This window comes from Oncorhynchus mykiss, chromosome 8, assembly GCF_013265735.2.
Source record: "Oncorhynchus mykiss isolate Arlee chromosome 8, USDA_OmykA_1.1, whole genome shotgun sequence".
NCBI classification, from domain to species: domain Eukaryota; kingdom Metazoa; phylum Chordata; class Actinopteri; order Salmoniformes; family Salmonidae; genus Oncorhynchus; species Oncorhynchus mykiss.
Genome location: NC_048572.1, coordinates 8,272,329 through 8,290,488, shown reverse-complemented (window position 1 = coordinate 8,290,488; position 18,160 = coordinate 8,272,329). Strand labels below are relative to the sequence as shown.

Sequence of the window (18,160 nt, the reverse complement as noted above, 5' to 3'; positions counted from 1 at the left end):
TTGTGTTAGGGTTTGGGTTGTGTTAGGAGTGTGTTAGGTTTAGGGTTCTGTTAGGGTTGTGTTAGGAGTGTGTTAGGTTTAGGGTTGTGTTAGGAGTGTGTTAGGAGTGTGTTAGAAGTGTGTCAGGTTTAGGGTTGTGTTAGGAGTGTGTTACGTTTAGGGTTGTGTTAGGGTCGTGTTAGGAGTGTGTTAGGTTTAGGGTTGTGTTAGGGTTAGGTAACTAATGTTTGTCTTTTATGTAAAGGAAGAGGAAAAACAGCTGTAGGACCTCCAGGTCTGTAAATCTGTGTCTGGGTCGCAGTTAGCAAAGGAGATGTAGTACTGTGCTTTACTGACCTGTAGTACTGTGCTCTACTGACCTGTAGTACTGTGCTTCACTGACCTGTAGTACTGTGCTTTACTGACCTGTAGTACTGTGCTCTACTGACCTGTAGTACTGTGCTCTACTGACCTGTAGTACTGTGCTTCACTGACCTGTAGTACTGTGCTTCACTGACCTGTAGTACTGTGCTTTACTGACCTGTAGTACTGTGCTCTACTGACCTGTAGTACTGTGCTCTACTGACCTGTAGCACTGTGCTCTACTGACCTGTAGTACTGTGCTCTACTGACCTGTAGTACTGTGCTCTACTGACCTGTAGTACTGTGCTCTACTGATCTGTAGTACTGTGCTTTACTGACCTGTAGTACTGTGCTTCACTGACCTGTAGTACTGTGCTTCACTGACCTGTAGTACTGTGCTTCACTGACCTGTAGTACTGTGCTCTACTGATCTGTAGTACTGTGCTTCACTGACCTGTAGTACTGTGCTTCACTGACCTGTAGTACTGTGCTTCACTGACCTGTAGTACTGTGCTCTACTGACCTGTAGTACTGTGCTTTACTGACCTGTAGTACTGTGCTTTACTGACCTGTAGCACTGTGCTCTACTGACCTGTAGTACTGTGCTCTACTGACCTGTAGTACTGTGCTCTACTGACCTGTAGTACTGTGCTCTACTGATCTGTAGTACTGTGCTTTACTGACCTGTAGTACTGTGCTTCACTGACCTGTAGTACTGTGCTTCACTGACCTGTAGTACTGTGCTTCACTGACCTGTAGTACTGTGCTCTACTGATCTGTAGTACTGTGCTTCACTGACCTGTAGTACTGTGCTCTACTGACCTGTAGTACTGTGCTTCACTGACCTGTAGTACTGTGCTTCACTGACCTGTAGTACTGTACTTCACTGACCTGTAGTACTGTGCTTTACTGACCTGTAGTACTGTGCTCTACTGACCTGTATCTTCTCCATCTCCTCGTTGCATTCTCTCTTCAGCTGCAGGAGGGCTGCCTGGTGTTCTGGAGGACAAGCAGACCGTGATGAAATATACAACTGAACCACAAGGCTAAGTCTGTATAATCAAAAAATACATTTCCATATGGTTACCGTACATTTTATATGTGTTCTCCTAAAGATTCTCATGACTATAACTATTTATAGATGTACACTGCCAGTCAATAGTTTGGACACACCTACTCATTCAAGGGTTTTTCTTTATTTTTACTATTTTCTACATTGTAGAATAATAGTGAGGACATCAATTCTATGAAACAACACATATGGAATCACGTAGTAACCAAAACAGTGTTAAACAAATGAAATATATTTTAGATTCTTCAAAGTAGCCACCCTTTGCGTTGATGACAGCTTTGCACAATCTTGTCATTCTCTCAACCAGTTCATGAGGTAGTCACCTGGAATGCATCTCAATTAACAGGTGTGCCTTGTTAATTTGTGGAATTAATTTTCTTCTTAATGCGTTTGAGCCCATATTATGGCAAGAACAGCTCAAATAAGCAAAGAGAAATTACAATCCATCATTACTTTAAGACATGACATGGGACGGCAGGGTAGCCTAGTGCTTAGAGCGTTGGACTAGTAACTGGAAGGTTGCAAGTTCAAATCCCCAAGCTGACAAGGTACAAATCTGTCGTTCTGTCCACTGTCCCTAGGCCGTCATTGAAAATAAGAATTTGTTCTTAACTGACTTGCCTAGTTAAATAAAAGTTAAATAAAAATGAAGGTCAGTCAATCTGTAAAATGTCAAGATCTTTGAAAGTTTCTTCAAGTGCTGTCGCAAGAACCATCAAGTGCTCTGAGGAAACTGGCTCTCATGGTTCTTACCGCCGTGTCTTTGTGAGATGCAAAGGAGGTGAATGGATGATTGTGTTGGGGTGCTTTGCTGGTGACACTGTTTGAGCTTAGTGGCAATATCATTTGTTTTTCAACAGGACAATGAACCAACACACCTCCAGGCTGTGTAAAGGCTATTTGACCAAGAAGGAGAAGGAGAGTGATGCATCAGTACAAATAGAGAAAAACCCTTGAATGAGTAGGTGTGTCCAAACTATTGACTGGTACTGTGTATTTCTATGATAATCAGCTGGTGCCTGTGTGAGCACAAGGAGTGGCCCCTGCCAAACACACCTGATGTGTTATCGGATGGATAAGAATTTAAGAAGTGAACGTAACAGTTCCTGGCACCACAGCACACACAGCCCTGTCCCAAAACAATGCCCTTGTGACATCAGTCGTCTAGAGACCAGGCAGCCTTCTGCTGTGGACAATCACAGGGACAGGGTGGAGGATTGTTGACCTTCCCATTTGTATAGTATGACTATTTACCTTCCCGTTAGACCATGGGATTTTACATTTACTACAGAGAACATTGACTCTCTCTCTCAATTTCACTCTCACTCTCTCTCTCTACCTATCCACTGTTCTGTCTCTATTGCATACTGTAACTTTCAGACGGGGTTAATTTAATTTATATTCCAGCCAATTTAGGAAGTACATTGAAATTCCAATTATTTTCAATGAGGCAAATGTGGAATTGGAATTGACTGTAATAAAAATGGAATTTAACCCATAGAGCTCAGTTAGTCACAGCTAAGAGCTGGCCTGGCTGGCTGCATCGGTCAAGGCCACTGGCTGAATCCTAACTTGAGACCTGTACAAGGAACTTGAATTTTCATGCAACTCTCTCTGACATCATTAAATATGTTATATAATCAGAGGTATCTCACACGCATACCTCAAGTTAGCGTAGGGTTCCACCCATAGTGGATATTTGTTTACTATACGTTGCTTTTTGTCCTTTAGGACCTTACCGGCTTCTGTGTATTTCAGTCCCACTTTCTCCTCCTTAGTTGGGGGCCAGATGGCCTGCAGACGGCCTGGGGTGGACCGGTCCTCTCCATCACCTGGGGTCGACGCCCGCGACTGGTGGGCAGAGCCACAATATTTTTAAAAAAATAATTCAAGACAGTCTATATTTCAGGCATTAAGCACTTAACACATAAATGAATGTCCCAGCAAACTATGAAAGTTCCTACGACATTAGGGAACTCTTCAACAACGACAAAATAACGTTCCAACTGGATTACCCCATTGACTCATATCAGACGATAGAGAGAAATGATGGTCAGATCAAGACAACATACTTTTGAATCAGTTTTCTTTTCAGGAGTCTTGAAGGTTCTCTCAAAGATCCAGGCCTTCCGCTTCACTGCATCCTGGTCCCGCCTCAGGGGCCTGGGGACGAAAAAGGCCTTGAACTCATCAAATGCCACCTCCGCCCTGGAGGGAGGCTTCTGAGGTTCCTTGGGTTCCTTAGTTTCTAGAGTCTCAGAAGGTTCTGAAGATTCCGGAGGCTTTATCACAGACCGTCCTTCAGTCTTCTCTTTCTCTGTTTCCTGCTCTGTCTTTTCTGTCTCTGTATCCTTCTCTGTCTTCTCTTTCACCTCCCTCTCTTCCTCAGGTTCATTGCTGAATTCTTTAGACTCTTCTGACGGCTCGGACTCCTTCCTCTCCTCTCCTGTAGACTCCCTCATCTCTTCTCCTGTAGACTCCTTACTCTCCTCTCCTGTAGACTCCCTCATCTCCTCTCCTGTAGACTCCCTCGTTTCCTCTCCTGTAGACTCCTTACTCTCCTCTCCTGTAGACTCCTTCATCTTACTGTTGTCATCCTTCTCCATGTTCAGGAACTGGGAGAGCTGGTCCAAGAAAGTCCCCTGCCTCCTGCGAACCGTCTTCTGCTCTCTCCTCACAGGCTTGTTCACACCCAGGTCTGATGGTGATGGTGGTTTGATCAGGGCCACTATGTCCTGATCCGACCCTGCCGCTCCCTTCTTTAGGGTCCTCAAACCACTGAAGAGGGCAGGCAGCTGGAGGGGCTTCTCCACCGGGGAACCGAGGGAGAAGGTGGCTCGGATGGAGGTGGTGCCAGGGGGAGGGCCACTGGTTGGACCTGGGGTTGAGGTTGGTCCCTGGGGACTTGTTGGGTGAGAAGGCCCGGCTGTAGACTTTGCCTCTGCAGGTGCTCTCTCTATCACTTCAGAGGACAGCATAGTTTCAGAGGGACAAGACACCACCCTGTCATTCCCAGTATCGGTCTCTCCTGTCTCCACTACTGCCCCAGTGATACTGTCTGAATCTGAGTGTGGGTAGGTCTCCCCTCTCACCTTCACCTCAATGCTAGACCCACATCCTGGCACCTCAGTCTGTCCTGTAGTACCAACAACAGTCTCTGTTTCAGCGACTGTATGCTGCTGCTCCTCAGAAACAGGTTCAGTCCTGATCATGGTTAGAATCACAGTTGTGTTGTTTGAAGATGGTGTTCCACTGGTGTCAGGTTTACCTGCTCTTACTGCAGTAGGGTTAGCAAGGTCTCTGGTCAAATCATCATCAGGTGTTGGTAAGTCTTGAGGTTTCTCAGCTCTTACTGCAGTAGGGTTAGCAAGGACTCTGGTCAAATCATCATCAGGTGTCGGTAAGTCTTGAGGTTTACCAGCTCTTACTGCAGTAGGGTTAGCAAGGTCTCTGGTCAAATCATCATCAGGTGTTGGTAAGTCTTGAGGTTTCTCAGCTCTTACTGCAGTAGGGTTAGCAAGGTCTCTGGTCAAATCATCATCAGGTGTCGGTAAGTCTTGAGGTTTACCAGCTCTTACTGCAGTAGGGTTAGCAAGGTCTCTGGTCAAATCATCATCAGGTGTTGGTAAGTCTTGGATTTGCTTATCATCTGTACATGTTTCCTGTGTACTGCTGCTTGCTGGATTGGTTTCACTGTCTGTTAACCAGGTCAGTATGTTGTGCTTGTCTGTAAATTCATCTGTGTTGTTGCGAACATCCTTTGCGTTGTATTTGTCATCATTGTTAGTGATTTCATCACTTTTTAACATATCTTGATGAATTTTGTCTGTGGATCTGTACAGACGTTGCTGGTCAGTTGTCTCTGACTGGTCTGTACTGGGACAGTCAGTGTCTACGTCCTGATTGGTGCTGCCTGAGGCACACTGTGTGTCTGTGTCTATAGGCTCCTCCATACTGCAGTCTTCTGATGCTCCACTGTTCCTATGTTTGTCTATGGACACTCTCAGTTCATTTTTTAAAGAATCCATTGGCCCCACATATCCTTGTAAGTGAGATGTCCTTTCTGGAATGCAGCCATCCGATTGGTCTGTTGACCCACCATATCCTTGTAAATGGGTCTTCTTATCTGCGATGTAGTCTTTTGACTGGACAATATATTTACCATTTGCATCTTCCTCCTCTAAGTCCATGATGTCACTCTGTGCTTCTGGAATCCATTGAGTCAGACCTCCATTCCTGTCACAATCCACAGAACAGCTAGTCCCTGGTGGCATCCCATCGACAGACTCCAATTCCCTGCAGCCCTCTGTTCCAAATACTTCCTCTCTCTCATTGGTCCGTACAACTGTGGTGGGGGTGGTGGATTCTCCATTCTTCTGCACCACACCTACTGCACTTGAAACCCCTGCTCTCCTCTCATTTCCATTGACTTCAACAGATGTTCCATGACTGCTGTTGACGTTCCCGGGAGAAGTGTCTGTCTCTTCAGAGAGAGTCCGGAAGAACTTCAGGACCGGCGTCTCGACATCAGGCCGCTGGAACTCGGAGCGGTCGGAGCGGTTGAATATGGTGGAGTTGGAAGAGGCCTTCCCCTGAGCAGCAGCAGTGTTGCCGTTAGCATTCATGTTTACTCCATCCATGTTTGAGATCTTTATCCAGGTCTAAATCATCAAAAAATAAATCATAACATCTAATAGGATTCCGTTCCAAAGCAGATCCAGTGATCGCCCCACACACCGTTCACTTTAATGTACTTGAATCTGTCTCTAATCCAGGTAATGCTGTGTTAGTCCAACACAATGTGGCCATTCAGTGTTGACAGGAAACAGTACATCTGTACACCTCTCCAGAAACACATTCTGTGTCTGCTCCAGAGGAAAATAACTAAGGCGTCTAAATCCAACTATTAAAAAAAGAAATATTCAAACTGATTCTTCTCTTTTTTTGTAGCCACTGTAACAGCTGATGGAAGTTTGAGTAGTTATATTCTTTGAAAAGTTCCAAAAGCTGAAGGTGTTGATGGGGATACCATATGCCACCAGAATGTTTTGTGAGGAAGAAACATCAGCATGGAAAAAATAACCAGAAGTGGTACTTAGTCATGCAGTGAGTTACCAGTATTGTTTGCAACACATTCATGAGCTCTATCATTTAGCTTTAATAAAAACTCTATCACCAGTCTCATCTTCTCCTTCTCTGTTCAGATCCCCGTCTTCTGTTCAGATCCCTGTCTTCTGTTCAGATCCCTGTCTTCTGTTCAGATCCCTGTCTTCTGTTCAGATCCCCGTCTTCTGTTCAGAACCCTGTCTTCTGTTCAGATCCATGTCTTCTGTTCAGATCCCTGTCTTCTGTTCAGATCCCTGTCTTCTGTTCAGAACCCTCTAGCTTTTTCTCCAACTAGACTGTAGCAGACCTCATCCAACTCTCCAGCTTTGTTACCTTCTCTCTTCACTGAAGACAGTCTGTCAGCAGCAGCCACAGTATCAAACAGTTGGTCTGGTTCTCTCCTCCACAACCGACCCTGACGCTTCTCCTCCTTCCTTCTCTCACTAAAAAACAATCCTTCCCTGCAGTAGACTTTAGCAGTCCTCCCCTTCCAACGCTCCAGCCTCTCCTTTCCTTCCCTCTTCACTGAAGACTCTGTCCACAACAGTAGTAGCCACAGTGTTTTAAGGGAATCAGACTACACCCTAAGAGCTCCCCTTTGGAGTGGTGTCCACCCAGACAACAGTACAACACAGAACACCACACCCAGATTGACGTGCTGACTGATTGTAGGTTAAACAGGGTTGATGCAGTAGGATCTGGAGTAGGATATGTACTCTGGTAAGCTATTCTATTCAACTTCCGTTGTACCCCTTCAAGCATGGCTGGATCTAACACACCTCCACTTTGTTCCTCAATTCGTCGACAAAGCTTAATTAGACTGTGAAGTAGAGAGAGAATTCCTTCTCCCAAAACTCAGGAGTGGTAGCCTATTAAAAAAAGTAGATTTGGAGGTCTCCAATCTCTCTTGTGAACTGACTGACCAACACAACAGTAATCAGCTGCTTAGTCAGTTCAATCTTATTGTTCAATCTTATTTACATAGAAAGTTACTGTTGTTTTCTTACATGGTAATATAAAGGTATAAAGGAGTTATGAACAGAAACGTTTTAGAGCTATGTGAAACAGACACAATCAATTACAAGGTACCTATATTATGGTAGGAATGGGAAGGTAGCCTAGCGGTTAGCGCATTGGGTCAGCGACCCGAAAAGGAGCTGGTTTGAACACCAGAGATGACAAGGTGAAAAATGTATATGTTGTGCACTTGCGCAAGACACACACAGTCTAATCGCTCACGTAAGTCACTCTGGATAAGAACGTCCAAAATGTAATAGTTGTCCTTTGTGCTTGGAAAAAGCACCTAGTTTCCATGACTCTATACATTTCACTTCTCATACTTGTTTGATTTGTCATGCTATCGCCACATGGTGTATTTACAGGCCAAATTCATACAGTGTCAAGTATATAACTTGGGTTGAGACTTACAGTATAGTCTCTAAGGCTGCTGCCTAACCCAGACTGCAGTACTGCTGATGATTAGGCTTTAAATGACATTTTAGTCATTTAGCAGATTGCAGATCATCTCTGTGATTCGTATCAATAACCTTTTGGTTGTTGGTCCAACACTGTTAACCACTAAGCTACCTTAGTCATAAGGGATTAAAATGGAAGGAAAGAGGTTTTATGGTTCAAAGTTGATGAGTCACACGGTGTGTGTGTGTTAGTAGATCTTTGACTATTGCTAAAATCTTGGTGCAGATTTTCAGGCTGTTTTAATAACCAGCAAAACTCCAAACCTAACAAACATTGTAGTCTACTACACATTACGTAGCATTTAAAGATCATTAGTTACTCTAGAAACAGACATGGACATTGAGAGATTAACTGGGATACTTGGTGTGCCCGGTATAGAGCAGGCCAACAACACCCCGCCCTGCTTAAACAGTCAGACCAGGCGCCTGTCATTGGGTAGCTGCTAGAAAAGATAGCTGGTGGCTAGCAGAAATCCACACACACACACCAACTATTCATCGGTGGTGCGGTTAATGAGTTCTATCTCTCATAGCCTGGTTCCTCTCTAGGTTTCTTCCTAGGTTTTGGCCTTTCTAGGGAGTTGTTCCTAGCCACCGTGCTTCTACACCTGCATTGCTTGCTGTTTGGGGGTTTTAGGCTGGGTTTCTGTACAGCACTTTGAGATATCAGCTGATGTACGAAGGGCTATATAAATACATTTGATTTGATCTCGTTAGTTCACACACATCACCTAAAATAATACATAAATAATTCTAATGAAATAAATCCCTTTTAGATGTAATAGGATTTCCATTACTAATAGTTACTATCACTCACCACATACGAAGAGTTTCTTTCCAAAACGCTAAATATTCATTTTTAGAAATGTTGTAAAGTTATATTTTATTGTTTAACATCTAATCATGAGGTTGTTCAATGACAGACATGTCAGACATTAGGAAAGTATTCAGATCCCATCCCTTTATTCACATTATTATTATTTTTATTTTTTTGAATTTGACCCCTTTTTCTCCCCAATTTCATAGTATCCAATTGTTGTAGTAGCTACTATCTTGTCTCATCGCTACAACTCCCGTACGGGCTCGGCACATCCAACCCGGAAGCCAGCCGCACCAATGCGCCGGAGGAAACACCGTGCACCTGGCCACCTTGGTTAGCGTACACTGCGCCCAGCCCGCCACAGGAGTCGCTGGTGCGCGATGAGACAAGGACGCCCCTACCGACCAAGCCCTCCCTATCCCGGGCTAGGCCAATTGTGCGTCGCCCCATGGACCTCCCGGTCGCGGCCGGTTACGACAGAGCCTGGGCGCGAGCTGGCGCTGCAGTACAGCGCCCTTAACCACTGCGCCACCCGGGAGGCCCCCCTTTATTCACATTTTGTTACGTTACAGCCTAACCTAAAAAAATTCTAAAAACTTGTTTTTTGATTTGTCGTGATGCCGCATTGTGTGTAGATTGATGAATAGAATAAGGTTCTAAAATTTGATTCAATTGTTATTTCCCCTCATCAATCTACACACAATACAGCATCACGACAAATCAAAAACAGGTTTTTAGAAATTTTTTGAAGATTTTAGAAATGTACAGCCTCAAGTCTTCTTGGGGATGACGCTACAAGCTTGGCACACCTGTATTTGGGGAGTTTCACCCATTCTTCTCTGCAGATCCTCTCAAGCTCTGTCAGGTTGGATGGGGAGCGTCGCTGAACAGCTATTTTCAGGTCTCTCCAGAGATGTTCGATCGGGTTCAAGTCGGGGCTCTGGCTGGGCCACTCAAGGACATTCAGAGGCTTGTCCCGAAGCCACTCCTGCATTGTCTTGGCTATGTGCTTAGGGGCGTTGTCCTGTTGGAATGTGAACCTTCGCCCCAGTCTGAGGTCCTGAGCGCTATGGAGCAGGTTTTCATGAAGGATCTCTCTGTATTTTGCTCTATTCATCTTTCCGTTGATCCTGACTAGTCTCCCAGTCTCTCCTGCTGAAAAACATCACCACAGCATGATACTGCCACCACCATGCTTCACCTTAGGGATGGTGCTCCAGATGTGACGCTTGGCATTCAGGCCAAAATGTTAAATCTTGGTTTAATCAGACCAGAGAATTTGGTTTCTCATGGTCTGAGAGTCCGCCACACTCTCTGGGAAATAAGTAGTACTAATAGGTTTTACACAGTCTAATGTAACAAATAACTTTAATAAATAACGATACAAGTCATACATTTGTGATATCAATATCTGATTTAAAAAAAAAATGTTTTATATGAGATCGGGGGGCCGATTGGCCATCTGGCAATTCTGGCAAATGCCATATGGGCTGGACAATTTGGATTGGGTTGGCTGTTGGAAATTGACACACAGGGTGCCTATAAACACAGTCAGAGCACATTGTCACCTCAATCAAACCTTCCTTTTTTTGGGGCAGTTAAGACCATGATTTGGTCAAACAGTTAAGTGCATTATCTTCATGATTCCTGTAATGAAAGTGTCTGCCCAGCCCCTCTGTCTGTTTCGCTGGGGCCTGGTGCTGGGATGAGCCAGCCACTCTCCTCTACCCCAATGTGCTCAAGAGAAGAAAGAAAAACATTTCAAAACGCAATAGCGGGAAAAACACAGCTTTGAAAGCTTCGTCCGTATGAACCCTGTCTAAGAGAAGAGGATCTCATCTTTCTGTAAGTACTGTCAATATTCAGCTCAATAGAAACTATTTTACAACCAAGATATTTGATATGGCTTTGCGATATGGAACATCGCAGATGCAGAATGTGCACCAGCCATTGTGAGGGCATGTACCTATAGGTCTATAACTACTTAGAGTTAATATGTTTTGAGTTAATCAATCATTTCTGATAAAAAAAAAAACACAAATGTGAAAAATTGGTGGATATAGCGTTTTGGAAATAAACTTCTTCATATGTTAGCTTTTGGCATCTGTGTCCCTAAAACAATGTGGGGCGGCAGGGTAGCCTAGTGGTTAGAGCTGACAAGGTACAAATCTGTCGTTCTACCCCTGAACAGGCAGTTAACCCACTGTTCCTAGGCCGTCATTGAAAATAAGAATTTGTTCTTTAACTTGCCTGGTTAAATAAAGGTTAAAAAAAAATCAAGAGGGGTAATATCTACCACATCATTGACACTCACTCGCAGAGGGGAGAAAGGTGAGTCGCTGGTGATGTCATCTTCCAGAGGTGTGATCCTGAGGAAGTCGACGTGTTTGGGGCGGGAGAGAGGCCGGCAGTAGGACAGAGACTCTTCCACCTCTCTGTGCCAGATGTCCTCCTGTCTCCTCAGGGACTCGTCTCTCTGCCAGATCTCCTCCTGTCTCCCCAGGGACTCATCTCTCTGCCAGATCTCCTCCTGTCTCCCCAGTGACTCGTCTCTTTGCCAGATGTCCTCCTGTCTCTTCAGGGACTCATCTCTCTGCCAGATCTCCTCCTGTCTCCTCAGGGACTGTCTCCTCAGGGACTCGTCTCTCTTCCAGATGTCCTCCTGTCTCCTCAGGGACTCGTCTCTCTGCCAGATCTCCTCCTGTCTCCTTAGTGACTCGTCTAAAGAGAAGAGACAACCGGAACATCAGAGTTGGTAGAAGTGTATATTTGGGGTACATTTCATTTTAAATTCAGTCAATTCAGGAAATGTCTTGAAATTCAATGAATGAATGGAAAACCCATCATAGAAACCATTCCTCTTAAGCAAGGTAGAAGTTGGTATTGTGTAATGTGCTTAACAAGTCCAGTTCTACTACAGTAATGCTAATTGGCCAAGGTTGACATCACCAGTTAATACTTCAACCTTCTGTAAGGCCATATCTTTCCCTAAGTTTCCTAATGCATTTCCTAATGCAAAAGAATTCATACAAATTATTTCTGACTGAGCGTAGTAACCAGGGCACTACAGCACTCACAATACTGTATGGTTCTGTATTAAAAGTTAAGCTGTGGCGCCACCTTCAGAATTAGAAGTGGAATTGCTGCCATTCTCAGCCATGACATGAGTTCTTCATGACCTTTTGAACATCAACCCAGTGGTGCAAAAACTACTCAATTGTCATACTTGAGTAAAAGTAAAGATGCCTTAATAGAAAATGACTCAAGTAAAAGTGAAAGTCACCCAGTAAAATTCTACTTAAGTAGAAGTCTAAAGGTATTTGGTTTTAAATGTACTTAAGTATGAAAAGTAAATGTAATTTCGCACACCAATGTTTTTTTAATTTTTTAAATTTTTTTAATGGTTGGCCAGTGGCACACATCATTTACTAATAAAGCATTTGTGTTTAGCGAATCTGCCAGATCAGGCAGTAGGGATGACCAGGGATGTTCTCTGTTTAGTGAGTCCACCAGATCAGAGGCAGTAGGGATGACCAGGGATGTTCTCTGTTTAGTGAGTCCTCCATATCAGAGGCAGTAGGGATGACCAGGGATGTTCTCTGTTTAGTGAGTCCTCCAGATCAGAGGCAGTAGGGATGACCAGGGATGTTCTCTGTTTAGTGAGTCCTCCAGATCAGAGACAGTAGGGATGACCAGGGATGTTCTCTGTTTAGTGAGTCCACCAGATCAGAGGCAGTAGGGATGACCAGGGATGTTCTCTGTTTAGTGAGTCCTCCAGATCAGAGGCAGTAGGGATGACCAGGGATGTTCTCTGTTTAGTGAGTCCTCCAGATCAGAGACAGTAGGGACGACCAGGGATGTTCTCTGTTTAGTGAGTCCTCCAGATCAGAGACAGTAGGGATGACCAGGGATGTTCTCTGTTTAGTGAGTCCTCCAGATCAGAGGCAGTAGGGATGACCAGGGATGTTCTCTGTTTAGTGAGTCCACCAGATCAGAGGCAGTAGGGATGACCAGGGATGTTCTCTGTTTAGTGAGTCCTCCAGATCAGAGACAGTAGGGATGACCAGGGATGTTCTCTGTTTAGTGAGTCCTCCAGATCAGAGGCAGTAGGGATGACCAGGGATGTTCTCTGTTTAGTGAGTCCTCCAGATCAGCGACAGTAGGGATGACCAGGGATGTTCTCTGTTTAGTGAGTCCTCCAGATCAGAGGCAGTAGGGATGACCAGGGATGTTCTCTGTTTAGTGAGTCCACCAGATCAGAGGCAGTAGGGATGACCAGGGATGTTCTCTGTTTAGTGAGTCCTCCAGATCAGAGACAGTAGGGATGACCAGGGATGTTCTCTGTTTAGTGAGTCCTCCAGATCAGAGGCAGTAGGGATGACCAGGGATGTTCTCTGTTTAGTGAGTCCTCCAGATCAGCGACAGTAGGGATGACCAGGGATGTTCTCTGTTTAGTGAGTCCTCCAGATCAGAGGCAGTAGATGACCAGGGATGTTCTCTGTTTAGTGAGTCCACCAGATCAGAGGCAGTAGGGATGACCAGGGATGTTCTCTGTTTAGTGAGTCTGCCAGATCAGGCAGTAGGGATGACCAGGGATGTTCTCTGTTTAGTGAGTCCTCCATATCAGAGACAGTAGGGATGACCAGGGATGTTCTCTGTTTAGTGAGTCTGCCAGATCAGGCAGTAGGGATGACCAGGGATGTTCTCTGTTTAGTGAGTCCTCCAGATCAGAGACAGTAGGGATGACCAGGGATGTTCTCTGTTTAGTGAGTCTGCCAGATCAGGCAGTAGGGATGACCAGGGATGTTCTCTGTTTAGTGAGTCTGCCAGATCAGGCAGTAGGGATGACCAGGGATGTTCTCTGTTTAGTGAGTCTGCCAGATCAGGCAGTAGGGATGACCAGGGATGTTCTCTGTTTAGTGAGTCCTCCAGATCAGAGGCAGTAGGGATGACCAGGGATGTTCTCTGTTTAGTGAGTCTGCCAGATCAGGCAGTAGGGATGACCAGGGATGTTCTCTGTTTAGTGAGTCTGCCAGATCAGAGACAGTAGGGGTGACCAGGGATGTTCTCTGTTTAGTGAGTCCTCCAGATCAGAGGCAGTAGGGATGACCAGGGATGTTCTCTGTTTAGTGAGTCCTCCAGATCAGAGGCAGTAGGGATGACCAGGGATGTTCTCTGTTTAGTGAGTCTGCCAGATCAGGCAGTAGGGATGACCAGGGATGTTCTCTGTTTAGTGAGTCTGCCAGATCAGGCAGTAGGGATGACCAGGGATGTTCTCTTGATAAGTGCGTGAATTGGACCATTTTCCTCCCCTGCTAAGCATAACAAATTTACTTTTGGGTGTCAGGGAAAATGTACGGAGTAAAAATTCCATTATTTTCTTTCGGAATGTAGTGAAGTAAAAGTCAAAGTTGTCAAAAATATAAGTAGTGAAGTACAGATACTCAAAAAACACTACTTCAGTAGTACTTTAAAGTATTTTTTACTTTACCCCACTGGTAGCCCCAGCCCATATAACAGCATGGAACTGTGTAATGAGATGTGAATGACTGCGATACACTACTTGACCAAAAGTTTGTGGACACCTGCTCATCGAACATCTCATTCCAAAATGATGGGCATTAATATGGAGTTGGTCCCCCCCTTTGCTGCTATAACAGCCTCCACTCTTCTGGGAAGGCTTTCCACTAGATGTTGTAACATTGCTGTGGGGACCACCAGAGCATTAGTGAGATCGGGCACTGATTAGTCCTGGCTTGCAGTCGGCGTTTCAATTAATCCTAAAGGTGTTTGATGGGGTTGAGGTCAGGGCTCTTTGCAGGCCAGACAACTTCTTCCACACCGTTCTCGACAATCATTTCTGTATAGACCACGTTTTGAGCACAGGGGCTTTGTCATGCTGAAACTGGAGAGGACCTTCCCCAAACTGTTGCCACAAAGTTGGAAGCACAGAAGTATCTATAATGTCATTGTATGCTGTAGCATTACAAATCCCCTTAAGGGGCCTAGCCCGATCCATGGAAAAACAGCCCCAGACCATTATTCCTCCTCCACCAAACTTTACAGTTGGCTCTATGCATTGGGGCAGGTAGTGTTCTCCTGGCATTCTCCAAACCCAGATTGGTCCATCGGACTGCCAGATGGTGAAGCGTGATTTATCACTCCAGAGAACACGTTTCCACTGCTCCAGAGTCTAATGGCAGCGAGCTTTACACCACTCCAGCTGACGCTTGGTGTGTGCATGGTGATCTTAGGCTCGTGTGCAGCTGCTCAGCCATGGAAACCCTTTTCCTGAAGCTCCTGACAAACAGTTATTGTGCTGACGTTGCTTCCAGAGGCAGTTTGGAGCTCGGTAGTGAGTGTTGCAACCGAGGACAGACTATTTTTACGTTCTGCGCACTTCAGCGCTCGGCGATCCCATTCTGTGAGCTTGTGTGGTCTACCACTTCACGGCTGAGCCGTTGTTGCTCCTAGACATTTCCACCTCACAATAACAGCACTTACAGTTGATCGGGGCAGCTCTAGCAGGGCCTGTTGGAAAGGTGGCATCCTATGACGTGACTGTGTGCTCGATTTTATACACCTGTCAGCAACAGTTGGCTGAAATAGCGAATACACTAATTAGAAGGGGTGTCCACATACTTTTGTATAAATATAGTGTATGTATGTGCCAGGTAGATAACAGAGGTGGTGAGGCTGTCTGGATGAAGACGTCTGGTTGGCAGGAATACTAGGGTGATGGACACTGTGTTAATTGGTCAGCTACATCGTGGGTGTGGCCAATGGCCATGTGGGAGCCAAATTCACCAGACGGCTCGTCTGCACATTGCTGTTATTCAATAGGCATCGCCCAGCCAAAGAGGCAAAGAGAGACACAGAGAGATAAAGAGATAACATCCTCAATTCGTCTCTACAGGGTGTCAAAAGCGTTCTACAGAGACGCTGAACCATGTTGACTCTAATGCTTCCCACGGTTGTGTCAAGTTGGCTGGTTGTTCTTTGGGTGGTGGACCATTCTTGATACACACGGGAAAGTATTGAGCGTGGAAAAACCAGCAGGTTTGCAGTTCTTGACACAAACCGGTGTGCCTGACACCTGCTACCTGCTACCATACCCTGTACAATGGCACTTATGTCTTTTGTATTTCCCATTCACCTCTGAATGACACACAATCCATCTCTCAATTGTATCAAGGCATAATAATCCTTCTTTAACCTTTAACCTCTCCTTCATCGGCACTGATTGAAGTGGATTTAACAAGAGACCTCAATAAGGGATCGTAGCTTTCACCTGGATTCACCTGGTCAAGAGCAAGTGTTCTTAATGTTTTGTATAGTCAGTGTAGATCGACAGCTGCTACTTTGGCCCTGTGGTTCTGTTAGTTTTCACACGTGCGAGCAGAAGATGCCGTTACCAGTAACCACCTCTTATGCAAAAAACTGTAATTCACTCCATTGCATAAAGATGGTGGCCCACAATGCACTTATTGTTTTGCTAAGTTCTCCATATTGTACATTTCTCTCCATTCCATTTTGTTTTTGTATGGTCATTAGCAGAGTCTACATGATCCCAATTTTAGCTTCAATATGCCGGCAATGTTTTTTTTTAACAACTCAGGGGATAGCGCTAAAACAATTACATCATATCTGAATTCTTCCACCTTTATAAACGTTCGCCATTGGAGTTTATTTCAAACTTTGGGTTGTAATGACCATTTTATTACTGTTACCACCATTGGACACCTGGCCTTTGATAACTATACCTATACCTAACTATACCTATACCTAACTATACCTATACCTAACTATACCTAACCCTAACCCTAGCTATACCTAACCCTAACTATACCTATACCTAACTATACCTATACCTAACTATACGTATACCTAACTATACCTAACCCTAACTATACCTATACCTAACTATACCTATACCTAACTATACCTATACCTAACTATACCTAACCCTAACCCTAGCTATACCTAACCCTAACTATACCTAACCCTAACTATACCTATACCTAACTATACCTATACCTATACCTAACTATACCTAACCCTAACTATACCTATACCTAACTATACCTAACTAAACCTAACCCTAACTATACCTATACCTAACTATACCTATACCTAACTATACCTATACCTAACTATACCTATACCTATACCTAACTATACCTATACCTAACTATACCTATACCTAACTATACCTAACCCTAACCCTAGCTATAACTAACCCTAACTATACCTATACCTAACTATACCTATACCTAACTATACCTATACCTATACCTAACTATACCTATACCTAACTATACCTAACCCTAACCCTAGCTATACCTAACCCTAACTATACCTATACCTAACTATACCTATACCTAACTATACCTATACCTATACCTAACTATACCTAACCCTAACTATACCTATACCTAACTATACCTATACCTAACTATACCTATACCTAACTATACCTATACCTATACCTAACTATACCTATACCTAACTATACCTATACCTAACTATACCTATACCTAACTATACCTAACCCTAACCCTAGCTATACCTAACCCTAACTATACCTATACCTAACTATACCTATACCTAACTATACCTATACCTATACCTAACTATACCTATACCTAACTATACCTAACCCTAACTATACCTAACTATACCTAACTCTAACTATACCTAACCCTAACTATACCTTGATCTAACTATACGTAACCCTAACCCTAACTATACCTATACCTAACTACACCTAACCCTAACTATACCTAACCCTAACTATACCTATACCTAACTATACCTAACTACACCTAACCCTAACTATACCTAACCCTAACTATACCTAACACAAACTATACTAACCCTAACTATACCAACCCTAACTATACCTAACCCTAACTATACCTAATCCTAACTATACCTAACCCTAACTATACCTATACCCAACTATACCTAACCCTAACTATACCTAACCCTAACTATACCTAACCCTAACCCATACCTAACCCTAACCCTAACTATACCTTTACCTAACCCTAACTATACCTATACCTAACTATACCTATACCTAACTATACCTATACCTAACTATACCTAACCCTAACTATACCTAACTATACCTAACTCTAACTATACCTAACCCTAACTATACCTAACCCTAACTATACCTAAACCTAACCCTAACTATACCTAACCCTAACTATACCTAACCCTAACTCTAACTATACCTATACCTAACTATACTAACCCTAACTATACCTAACCCTAACTATACCTAACTATACCTATACCTAACTATACCTAACCCTAACTATACCTAACTATACCTAA

The 18,160-nt window shown here is 44.1% G+C and overlaps 1 protein-coding gene across 1 annotated transcript in view; it reads right to left on the bottom strand.

The window, feature by feature from the left end:
• LOC110529313 (formin) overlaps positions 1–6,609 on the bottom strand; it is a 57,246-nt gene extending 50,637 nt beyond the window's left edge. Inside the window, exons 1-3 of the mRNA XM_036984665.1 lie at positions 3,487–6,609; positions 3,154–3,265; positions 1,280–1,341 (exon numbers count right to left, since the gene is read on the bottom strand). Coding sequence (XP_036840560.1) covers positions 1,280–1,341; positions 3,154–3,265; positions 3,487–6,054 — 2,742 coding nt within the window. The 5' untranslated portion in view covers positions 6,055–6,609. The remainder of the gene's footprint in view (positions 1–1,279; positions 1,342–3,153; positions 3,266–3,486) is intronic.
• Positions 6,610–18,160: the final 11,551 nt, after the last annotated feature.